The following is an 11,910-nucleotide window of genomic DNA, read 5'->3' as shown; positions in this document are numbered from 1 at the left end:
TAGCGCTTGAAATTTTTTCAAGAAAATTATGTAAAATTATTATTTTATAGTTAAAATAGCATGTAATTTACCATAAAAGAGCAATATTGTAAGTTCACAAAACTTTCTCAAAAAATCAAATTTTCTTGTGTTTTTGGAAGAAAAATTTATGGGGAAATTAGGTGGTTATGGAAAGTGATTTTCTTAAAAAAAATTTCTTTTCCTACTAACCAAACTCTTAAAATGTTTAAAAATTTTGTATTTCCTTTCTTTTCTTACTATTTTCATCTAACCAAACAAAGCCTAAAGATGGTGTTTATAAGAAAATTATTTAGAATTATATATAAATCATATACAAGTCTTGGGACTTGGGAGCATGAGAAGAAAGAAAAACTAAACTATTATGAGAGCACGAGCACGATGGCAAGAATGCTAACAATAATAATGATATTATATATGTTAATATTTTTAGTTATACATAAAAATCTATAACTACTCATTATATAAAATTATAAATTATTAAAGTACTTATCTATTTTAATCATAATAATTGTGTTTTATTAAACCTTGTGAGATTTGTTTAGTTAGAATTATTTATTATTATTTTAAAATCTTTCATCAAACAAATAATAATATATATTTGCGAAAATAGAATCAAAGTATTAAAAAAAAAAAATCAGAAATTCAAAATTTGAAAATTTGAAACTTACTAAAGAAAATTTGATTTTCTTTCTTATACTCCGTATTAGTTTTCCATCTAATTATTTAGGTTGCACTTTTTTTTTTTTTTTTAGATTATATATTTTCAAGATATATGTATACATACACACCTACTAAGATCAATATTTATATAAAAAATTATATTATATTTTTTTTATATAATACTAAATCGGCCCCCCAAATTCACCAAATTTCTGGCTTCACTTCTGGCTGAGAGAGCATGGAGAGGTTGTATAAATTCTTTTCACACACACACACACATATATGTATGTATGTATATCTCTCACACACACATAAATGAAGAAAAGAAAAAAGTCGTGGTAACAATTTTGGGAGGACTTGGTCTTCATATAACTTTATGAACATTTGGGGCGATTAGGGTCTTCACATAACCCCATGAACAAGTTTGGGATGACTTGGGTCTTCACATTTTCCAAAATCAGAGATAGACACCTTTAAAGTACCATTCCACAACGAGAAAGATCAGTCCATGATTTGGACACCAAAGGGTCTCTTTTGGAATCAAAGTCATCCACTACTCAGTATAGACATGTCGAGGAGTCTTTTTTTTTTTTTTTTGGTTTAAACATGTCGAGGAGTCTTCTCTAAGAAGAAAGTTCAAAGAAAATCATATGCAAACAGAATTTTTAACCATAATTTTAAATTTCTGTCCAAAAGTTTAAACGTTTTAAAAATTATATTCACATATACCTTCATCTCAAAATGATAAAGAAACTAATTTATTGTATCATTAAGATCTTCTAATGTCGTACTATTATAACACTATTTCTACAAAAAGTGGAATCTAAGTAATTTTGTGTATTCTTCATTAAAACCTTCCATCATTGATATACGTATAAAAAAAAAAAACACTTCTATCATTGATATATATATATATATATATATATATATATATATATAACCGTCTATCATCATTTGGTGATTATTATTTAATTTATTCATAGTCATAATGTATGAAGTCCACAATGGCTGCTTTGTGCTTGCTCATCTTTTCTCTTTTAAAAGTGATAGTGACCCCACGAGTTCCAATAATTTACTTAAAAGGGTTATTTATCTCATATAATTTGGTGAGAGAAATCACTTGTTGGAAGTTTTTGGATTATTGATGAATTACAGTGGATTCATGTACTTTATCTCATGGTCTAAAATTATATATATATGTATAACCTTCTATCATCATTTGGTGATTATTATTTAATTTATTCATAGTCATAATGTATGAAGTCCACAATGGCTGCTTTGTGCTTGCTCATCTTTTCTCTTTTAAAAGTGATAATGACCCCACGAGTTCCAATAATTTACCTCACGAGTTATTTATCTCATATAATTTGGTGAGAGAAATCATTTGTTGGAAGTTTTTGGATTATTGATGAATTACAGTGGATTCATGTACTTTATCTCATGGTCTAAAATAATTTCGACCAGTGATTTCACAATCACTTTTTTGGTAGCTTACTTTAATAATGAGAAATTATTATTTTGTTTTTGGGAGAATAAATATTGAGTAAGTGGAGCACACTTATGTTAATGGTTTGCTCACCCAATTAAAATATGCCATTCAATTAAATTGGTGCCACTTAAATTTTAAAAAATTTCTCAACTTGCACGAATGGTGTCTTTTGATTGGCTCCGTTTGTTTCGACCTAAAATACTTTTTTTGAAAAATATTTTTTTTCCAGGTAAAAAATAATTTTTATTTGTACTTCTTTGGTATTTGGTAAAGGTCTAGGTCAAGTCCATTAAGTGGGACATGTAAAATAACTTGTCCAAAATTGATGACTAAGTTATTTTCGTTAGGATTTAATATATTTTTCTTTCTAAATTTATTTATTTATTTTTTTCTAATTGGGAATCACACACACTGCATCCACTGAGAATATTTTACGACAACCAAATACCAAAAAATAAAATATATTTTACATCCAAACAAATGGAGCCTAAGTGTGCATACCAATGCAGTACCAATGACAGTGGTATGCTCAACTAACTTAATATCTACTTCGCCCTACGAGAGAGTGAGAGATTATTAATTTTCTTTTATGCTTCATATGGTTAGAGGGATGAAAAAATGGATGGAAAGGAGAAGAGAATGGATGAATGAGGCATCCCTAAGGAAGAAAATATGTCTTTCTCATTTTTTGTTTGGTTAGATGGAATGAATAGTAGAAATGATGGATGTGGTGACATTTTTTCTTTTTTGGTGTGGTTGGAAGGAAGGGAAATAGAATTTTATATTGTTTTTACATATATACCCTAATTATATAATATTTTAAAAATTATATATCCATTATAATTTATGCAACAACAAGGTTAAAAATAAAAATTAAAAACTTATTAGTTATTATCCTACTTTTGTTCTCATCTTTCTCTCAATTTTGGACAGATAAAAAATTACAAAGGAAGGAGGGATGTATGGATGAAGCATCCCTCCTTACGTACTCTCTCTTTTTCCTTTCCTTCAACTAAACACAAAACACTTCTTATATAAACCTAAGGATTTATGTAAAAATGATAAGTACCAAGTATTAATATATGAAGACTTTTTGGTAACTGCACTTAACATATGGTACTAATTGCATAAAACCTGTCTAATCTATAAAGATTTTGCATATTATCTCCTGCAAGATGCTCTTTTTCAACCAAGGATGAACAGGGTTCGATTCGGTTCGGTTTTAAATGATTCCTTAAAATTTGGAATTGAAACCATTGGGTCGGTTTAGTTCCAAACCATGGTTACTCAAATAATTTTCTTTAACATTTCAAAAAAAAAAAAAAAAAAAAAGTCAGTAACTCACTACAAACAATATGTATTTGGATCAAATAGTAGATGTAATGTTTATATATATATATATATATATATATATATATATATATATATAATTATTAAACATTACTTTTCCACTATGGGACCCACCTATGATATAAGGGTCATTACAGACCCATTTAGTTTTCAATCAGCTCTTTCTCGGCTAGCTTTTTTTCTCTCTCTCTCGCTGCCTCTGTCTTTTCCTTTTCTTTTTTCCTTTTGCAACTTCAATCCTTGATTTCTTACTCATCTTTTGGAAATTTTGGATGTCGTTTGCGGCAAATTGAAGCCCACGATGAGGTCTTCAAATCCATACAACAATTTTAGCTTTTGGCCATTATAGGGAGTCCGAAAATTGAGACCCATTTTGAGGGTTTGAGGTGAAAATTGGGGGTTTTGTATAAAAGTGAGGTAGGGGTTCCTAATCCATGGGATTCTTGCTCCCTTGTGAATTACTCTTTGTTAATTATAGTTAAATATGCTTAATTTGAGATGAATACCTCTAAAATGATTTGGTTTTGTATATGAAATTCATGATTATGTGTATATGTGGATTTGTGTGAAAAATATGCTTAAAATGTTGATTTTATATTGTTGGTGTATTTGATAATTTGTTAAAACTTACTATGTGGAAAGCATATATACGTGTTAATTTTTTATGCCTATGGTGTTAGAAACTTATTAGAAATTGTTAAATGGAAACATGTTAAATTGTATAGTATAAAAGTCTTTCATTTGTCATGGCATTTGAGAAAGTATGTAATGTTCACGCATGTCATTGGGCATGAAAATGGGGAAAATTATTTTGAAATGAAAAAGGGAATTTTGGGAAAGAAGTTTTGATTAAAATATTTTATGAAAACCTGGTTGCCGCGGGGGTATCAAAGGGCCGGTGTGTTAAAATAGTCTAGAGGGAATTAGGGAGATTGCCCTAGCGTGGTTGAGCAAGCTGGGCCCAAAATAACGCCGCGGGGGTACCAAGAGTCAGGGATACTAGCTAATCCTTCTTTCGTGTCGTTGCGGGGTCACCAAAGGGGGGGTTATATTAACAGTTTGAAAGTGATGGATTTGAATGTTGAAAATGGGGAGCGACATCGGCATGCATTGTATTTCATAGCATCATATTGTGTATGCTGAGATTGGATTTAATGTTGCACTTCCCCGACATAGTATGACCCCGATTCCTATTGTCTTATTCCTTATTTGGATTCATGGGGACATAAGAGGTGTGTCTTAGGCACTACCTACTGAGTAATTTTGCTCACCCTTTTTATTTAACATTTTTTTTCAGGAAACGTGAAAGAAGTGGCGGACGATAATCCCCCGCAAGCTTGAAGAATACTAGGAGTTGTATTTTGTTATCTTTTGTATCTTAGCCCATTTTTTTTGGTCTAGTCGCAAACTATATAAAAGGGTATTCATTTTTGCAAATCATGGCCCTGTAACATAACTAAGATCCTTGATTATTTTTGTTGTAAACTGAGACTATGTAAATGCTTAAGTTAAATGGGATGACGATGATGGGCTAACTTAGGAAGGTTGTTGATGTTGTGGTATTGGGAAATGTATTATATTGCTTTTGTATTATGTGTTGGGGCAGGTTGGATAGGTCTTGAAAGGCCATTGCATTTTTTTTTTTTTTTTTTTTTTTTCATTTGAACAGGTTGTTGTAGGACCACTGTTAGCGGAGGTCATGCTAATTTTATTTTTTTATTTTTTAAATAGTTTCAGTTTTGGGGTCGTTATAGGAGATTATACATCAAATGGACAATAATAAACTTCTCAACAAGGAAGCAAAATATATTTGTAATCTAAAAGCAAATGAGTTATTATTCTTTTTTTGTGAAATATATATGAAATAGAAGTAAAAAACCTATTTGATAAACAATAATATAATTACAAAGACAAAACTACACACCAGTCTTCAATAATATATTTTATAGACTACACAGATAAGGCTGCTCTCAAATAGGTTTTTTACTTCTATTTCATATATGTTTCACAAAAAAACGAATAATAACTAATATATCTATATATATATATTTATAGTTTATGGTTGGGTTTGGTTCCAATGGACTTGGAATTGGAACGGTAAACTAACAACGATCCCTCGTTTTGGAACCAAAACCAAACTTTGAAAGAACCGAACCAAAGTGACAGTTCGGTATGGTTTCTACTGGTTCTATTGTTCTAAGGATTTGTTGTGCGTCCCAACTTCCAACAAGTTATAAAGTCAAAGAATTGCTTATTTATTTATTTTTTCTTTTTTAAATCAAGATATATCCGTTTCCTGAATTAATTGAAATTCTACATATTACCATATATTCTAGGGATAGCATGCAATTATTTTGTAGTTCAAAGGAATTTATGCAATTTTAAAAGTAATTTAGTACTCCCTCGTCCCAACATTTTTATTCATCTTTTTATTTTGAATGTCCCAAAATACATGTCTTGTTTACCATTCCAAAAGTGAATGTACTATTGTTTATAATTTTTCCAAACTATCTTTTTTGTTTAAACAAGTGCACTTATTACGGGATACTATTTTATCTTTTAACCAACGGCGAATTCAGGAATTGTTAATGGGGGGCTAATATTAAATAAGGGGAAATTGGAGATTGAAAGATTAAAGAGTTGGAAAATTTTAGAGGAAATAGGGTTAGACTTTAGAGGAAGGGAATGAGTGAGCTCTCTGATTTGTGCAAGATTAGGAATTTAGGAGTTTTCTGTACTTTGGCTTAGTGATTGTTTAGGACTTGTTTGTCTTGGGCCTATTTGGTTGGACTTTTGTTTTAAAATTGTGGCTTAGATATTGGATTTGTTTGGATGAGTTAAAATTGGGGACTTAATACTATTACTAATTCTTTTTTTTTTAAAACATTAGACTAAATATACCTATACTAAAAAAAAAAAAAAATTTTTTTTTGGGGGGGGGGGGGGTTGGGTGGATCCGCCATTGCTTTTAACAATGATATATTTGAAAGTTTATTCTTATCTATCCAAAAAAAAAAAAAAAAAAAAAAAGTTTTTATTATTGTGGTGAATCCATTGTAACATCTTCTTTCTGGTACAAAAATACAAAAGGTTGTTGCAGAGCATTCCTCACGCTTCCTTTTTCATGAGATGCCCCAATATTTGATAACTAGGTGCAGCCCCCAGCAGCAAACCCAATTCTTGAATTGGAGACATCATAAGCGATCCTATATGTCTGCTGCTGAAAGTTCCCAATAATGGCGACTTCCTCGGTGACCGACATTCCTGCAAAGGCCAAGCAAGTAAGGCCCTTAGTCAAATCGTACATAATGCTCTGAGGCGGAAGAGTGAGCTCGGCCCCTCCTTGAAACACCATCCGAACCTCGGGCACATCTGACTGCATCTTCTTCACACTCCCTTTATAACATGTGTCCAGCAATTCATCAAATGGGGAAGTTTTGTTCTTTGATGACATGATCTTTGTGAACTCATTTCGGAGTTCTGTATATACTGACATAGGCAGGCGCGTGATCACCGTCCCAGAATCTATAACCGTTGGAACCTTGTACTCGGACTCTGTCACCGCCAGTGTCTTGCCTGCCACTACAATCGCGGACAAACTCAACAAGTACAAGCCAGTGTCTTGGTCATCAGGAAGCATTGCAGTGAACTTGTAGGATGATCCCGTCAATGAATCCTTTCCTATCGACAATGAGCCTCCACTGCCTCCGTGAGCTGTTGGGAGGCAGTAGGAGAAGGCATTTCCATATTTGGTGGACAGCTGAGAGAGCATTGAGAGATTGTTACGAGCCAGACCAACAAGACCAGCAGAACGACCAAACAACCCTTTATTGTGCTTCCCACACCCGTACACAAAACCGGGCAGTGTTTTTGACCGGGATAGGGTCAGTGAATCCCGACTCAAGTAGCCAATGGAGTAAGATTCGTCCCTATAGCGAACATTGTACTGGCACTCCTTAGAAGTGGTGCAACGATCATATAGTGTGGCTAGCTTGAGTGAATTGCATTCGGATGTTGTGCATGATAACGATTTGTAGGTGGTGGATGCAGAGGGATCGAAAACAGAACCGGCCTGTTCGTAGCAGCTGGTGCAAGGCTTGCATTGGAGCCAGGACAAGGAGCTGCCTGTGTCAACAATTACGCGATAGTAATTGGATGGAGTGCCAAGGCCAATCTTGATATAGTAATTGCCCATTTTAACAGAACGACCGGGATTCACTGGTGTGCTGACGAAATTTGGTCCAAAAAGATGTTCTGATTTGTGTGAGGTGGAGTTTGTGACACTGCTTGTTTTGGTCTTGGTGAACATGGAGTTTAGATGATCGACTCGTGCTTGGTCCTGAAAGAGTAAATCGGAGAATGAGGGCAGAGATTGGGAGGTTAGAGGTGAGCCATGTCCTCGCACATGATACAGGGTCAAGTGCAAAGCTGAATGGTTGAGTCCTTGCTCTGCTTCTGTTTAAAAAAGAGAAATAGAAGAAAGTTAATTAATGTCCCTTCTGACCTATGAATATTGTACACGACATATAATATTTATACGGTAAATTCCCAATCAATAAAATCCATGGAATCAAAGCAATTAATACATCTTATACGTGAGCAAAGAAATATTATATACATGAAATGATGCAAACAATACATTGAATGAAATGAGATAACCACATCACATGCCTTGATGCCCTGCAAATGAAGATGTTGCAAGCAGAAGAAAAGAAGCCAGAAACCAAACCAACTCCATTTCTCCTACACCCTTTGTATTGCTTGAATTAAATTTTATGTATGCATTCTCTTCATATATATAATATACATCTCTCTCTCACACACACATGTAACTGTAGAAACGCAGAAGTTTTAGTAATAATTTTGGGACGACTTGGGGTCTTCACTTAGCTTTACGAACAATTTTAAGTGGGATGGACGAGGCTGTTCACATATAACTTTATGAACACGTTAATTGGGACGACTTGGGAGTTGAGTCTCGCATGACTATGCATTTTTGAGACGACTTGGGTCTCAAGACTCTCAACCAGTCTACCATTTCTAAATTGAGGGGTCCATTCCACGATAAGGATAAGAAATAGTCGATGATTTGGACACTCGAAGGGTCTCTTTTTGGAATAAAAAATCATCAACTACTTGTGTAACTTGACGAGAGAAACATTGCCCTTCTATCATTCTTCATGTTGTTCCTCCTCCTTTATTTATTTATTTATTATTATTAAAAATTTGTAACAAACTTGTAGATTTATCTCAGTCCTAATGTTACAAACGCTTCACAGACTGATAATCATCTTTACTTTATATATATATATATATATATATATATATATATAAAAGAAACTCATACACACCCACTTTTTTCATTTGATGACTCATGTGAATGAACTTACTTCTGAATCTAATGAGTTAAAATCAAATAGAAGTAAGGGGAAAAGTTTTATAAGGCCGCTGTAACCTTCACCTTCCATTTGAAAGGTAGAGATACCACTATATCACGAAGTCTTTAGTTTGCCTTTCTGTTATAAAGGTTGAAAACGAAAATTCTATTTTTGTTCTTTTGAACCATATCTCTTGCAATCATCATCGTCAAAAAGCATACCCATTTACTTTATTTTACTTTTTCTCTTGTAAATAATGAATTTCCCCCCTAACTTATGTTATTGAAATTAATAAGTATTTTTGCTGCTTTTCACAAGCCCTGTTCATCCGATGTGCTATTATTCAATAAACACCTTAATTAATGTACTTTATTCCGTCATAATATATATGAAGTCCACAATGGCTTCTCATCTTTTCTCTTTTCAAAGTGAGTCCGACCCCATTAGGTCCAATAATTTACTCAGAAGGGAAATGATTCCATCTCATCAATTTCGGAGAAAAATCACTGGTTCGAATTATAGGATTAATTGCATATATACAATCTCCCTAATCAACAAAGAAATTATATATTACCTCTCCTACTAAGTTTTTAGCAATAAGTACTCAAAATATATACCAACAATTTTGCAAGATACCCCCTTCCAACAAGTTACAATTAGTCGAATTTTTTATTTTTATTTTTATTTATTTATTCTTTGTTAAAAAAAAAAAAAAAAATCAGAATTATACTTTTGGGACATTTGCATCAATTCTCTGACACATATTAGAAGTCTACTATCTCATTTTTTAATGTTCCAAATTAGTTGTCCATTTTGAAAAGTCAAAGCAAATAAGACTTATCTTTCCATCATCGTCCTTTATATTTTCAAAAAAATTTCAAACTTGGTAACTATCTCTATCTTAACTAAAAAGGAAAAAGTGCAAACAACCCCTTGAACTATCACAAATTGGCATTTTACCCCATTGGACTACAAAAATGAACAACTCAGTACCACAACTATCCAAATCGTGCAAATTAACTCTTGAAACGCAATTCCGGTCACTTTCCGGCCCACAAGGTGGGCATGTGACTATTCTTTTCTTTTAATTCTGAAATTGCCCTGGAATATTACTATTGTAGCCCTTTGCCTATATGTGTGTGTGTGTGTGTGCCCGCTTCAGCGCCGTCATCTAAGCATTGGAAATTGGGGGTTCCACGGCGGAGGTGGTGGTTTGGGTGAAGAATTGGGATGGGATTGAATACAAGCTTGTCAGAGGAAGCCAGACGGCGATGCCAGAAGAGTTGCCGCCACGTGAAGTGGTGTAGTCTGCCGGTGATTATGATAGTCGACTTCGGCGATCGAGTGCCTGTGATTGAAACTCTTTTGAATATTTGATAAACCCCAGAATTAGAATTAAATTCCAAGAGTCTGAGAGGAAGAAGAGACACAAGGCGAAGACGACCATGGATCACAAACCAGAGAATTGATCTTCTTCTTCGTAGGTGATCGAGCACAAGGCTTATGCTAGGGTCGAACTTTTTGGAAAACCTAGCGACGGTAATTTCGGTCGCATTATTTCCTTCACACTAGATAACTTCTCAGCCTCCATACTATTACAACCCTCTCACGAACTCGTTATCATCTCTCACCCCACTCACCATCTCGTCCACTTCAACTCTCTTAATCACCTGGTCTAAATTATCTCCCTATATCTATATATATGTCGATATATATAAATTTATCTCGCTGTACCAACCAGAAGAACTAGGAATCCTTACCTGAAATTGCACATCGCCGATTCAGTCCTTGTCGCCATGTGATGTTTCTGATTTTCACCATTTTTCTTTTTTCGGAAATTTTGTCCTCGAATGGGCATTTTCGTCTTTTCACGTTGTGCGTACCGGACACCGTGGGGTGTGCCGGGTGTGTTGAATAATCGTTGGGAGCATTTTATTGAGCTCGGCACTCTTTGAAATGCAATGTTGGTCGTTTTTGCATTTTTCAGTTTTTCGGACCGGACGGTTCCGTGTGAGACCGGCTACCGGAATTGTTGCATACGGGTATTTTGATTGGGTCCATTTGTATTATGTTCATTTTTATTTATTGTGTTTTAAGTGATTGTAAATTTAAATGTGCATTTATATGTGTATGTGGTGAGAATTAAAGACAAAAAAGATAAAGGGAAAATAAAATAAAATAGGTGGGACCCACCATTATCTCACAAAAGAGTTAGAGACCACATTTTGGTCTCATTTCCTCCATTCTCTCTCTCACTCCCGTAGCTCTCTCTTCCTCCATCTCCTTTTTCATTTTTTCTTTTTCTTTTTGTGTCAAACTTTAATTCTAGATTTCTCCCACAATGGGTTTTGCACAATTTTGAGGTAGGGGTTTCTAATCCACGAGTTTTTTGCTCTCTAGTGAATCAATCTTTGTTAATTGATGCTTAACATACTTAATTGTGTTGATTACCTCTAAAAAGATTTGGTTTTGTATATGAAATTCATGTTTATGTGTATATGTGGATTTGTGAGACCACCATGCTTAGATGTTGATTTCATATACTTGTGTGTTTGCTAACTTGTTAGAATTTGTTATGTGGGAACTATGTTTATGTGTAAATTTCTTATGCCTATGGTGTTAGTAATTTATTAGTAATTATTGAATAGGAGCATGTTAAATTGTGTAGTGTATGAATCTTTCATTTATTATGTCATTGAGAAAGTATGTGATGATCATGCATGTTATTGGGTATAAAAATGGGAAAGGAAATTGTTTTGATATGAAAAGGGGAATTTTGGGAAACAAGTTTTTGACCTCCTGCATGCTCTCGGGATCTTAGCTTTCGGTCGACCGAAACATTATTTCGGTCGACCGAAATGAAGTTGTGTTGGTACTCTTCGTCTCTCTCTTTCCGGCAATTGTTGCTTTAAGTATTGCAATGTTGTTTGAGATCATCTAAAGGTATATTTCAAGGATAACGATGACGTTTTGACTCTAGAAATGTCGAATTGGACGTAGGCGACCTCGGGT

The 11,910-nt window shown here is 33.8% G+C and overlaps 1 protein-coding gene and 1 long non-coding RNA gene across 3 annotated transcripts; one reads left to right on the top strand and one right to left on the bottom strand.

Annotated features, from left to right (window-relative positions):
* The first annotated feature begins 3,695 nt into the window (after positions 1-3,695).
* On the top strand, positions 3,696-5,170 carry LOC132306123 (uncharacterized). The gene is made up of 2 exons (XR_009481835.1): positions 3,696-3,937; positions 4,818-5,170. It is a non-coding gene; the product is annotated as an uncharacterized LOC132306123 (long non-coding RNA).
* Positions 5,171-6,533: 1,363 nt separating this feature from the next.
* Positions 6,534-8,483, bottom strand: LOC132304843 (aspartyl protease family protein At5g10770-like). 2 transcript variants are annotated; one of them, XM_059802553.1, is made up of 2 exons: positions 8,192-8,483; positions 6,534-7,975 (listed from the first exon to the last, which is right to left on the bottom strand). In XM_059802553.1, exons 1-2 carry the CDS (start codon positions 8,256-8,258, stop codon positions 6,669-6,671), a joined length of 1,374 nt encoding a protein of 457 aa, XP_059658536.1. In that variant the 5' UTR covers positions 8,259-8,483; the 3' UTR covers positions 6,534-6,668. The 2 variants fall into 2 exon arrangements, with proteins under 2 accessions (XP_059658536.1, XP_059658541.1); XM_059802558.1 differs by lacking the exon at positions 8,192-8,483 and adding an exon at positions 8,160-8,182.
* Positions 8,484-11,910: the final 3,427 nt, after the last annotated feature.

The sequence above is a fragment of the Cornus florida genome, unplaced genomic scaffold (assembly GCF_030987335.1).
Source record: "Cornus florida cultivar Cherokee Brave unplaced genomic scaffold, ASM3098733v1 CherokeeBrave_3.0.0_Hap2_Chr01, whole genome shotgun sequence".
Taxonomy (NCBI): domain Eukaryota; kingdom Viridiplantae; phylum Streptophyta; class Magnoliopsida; order Cornales; family Cornaceae; genus Cornus; species Cornus florida.
The sequence above is the reverse complement of the archived record's forward strand: the minus strand, read 5'-3'. Positions and strand labels throughout refer to the sequence as shown.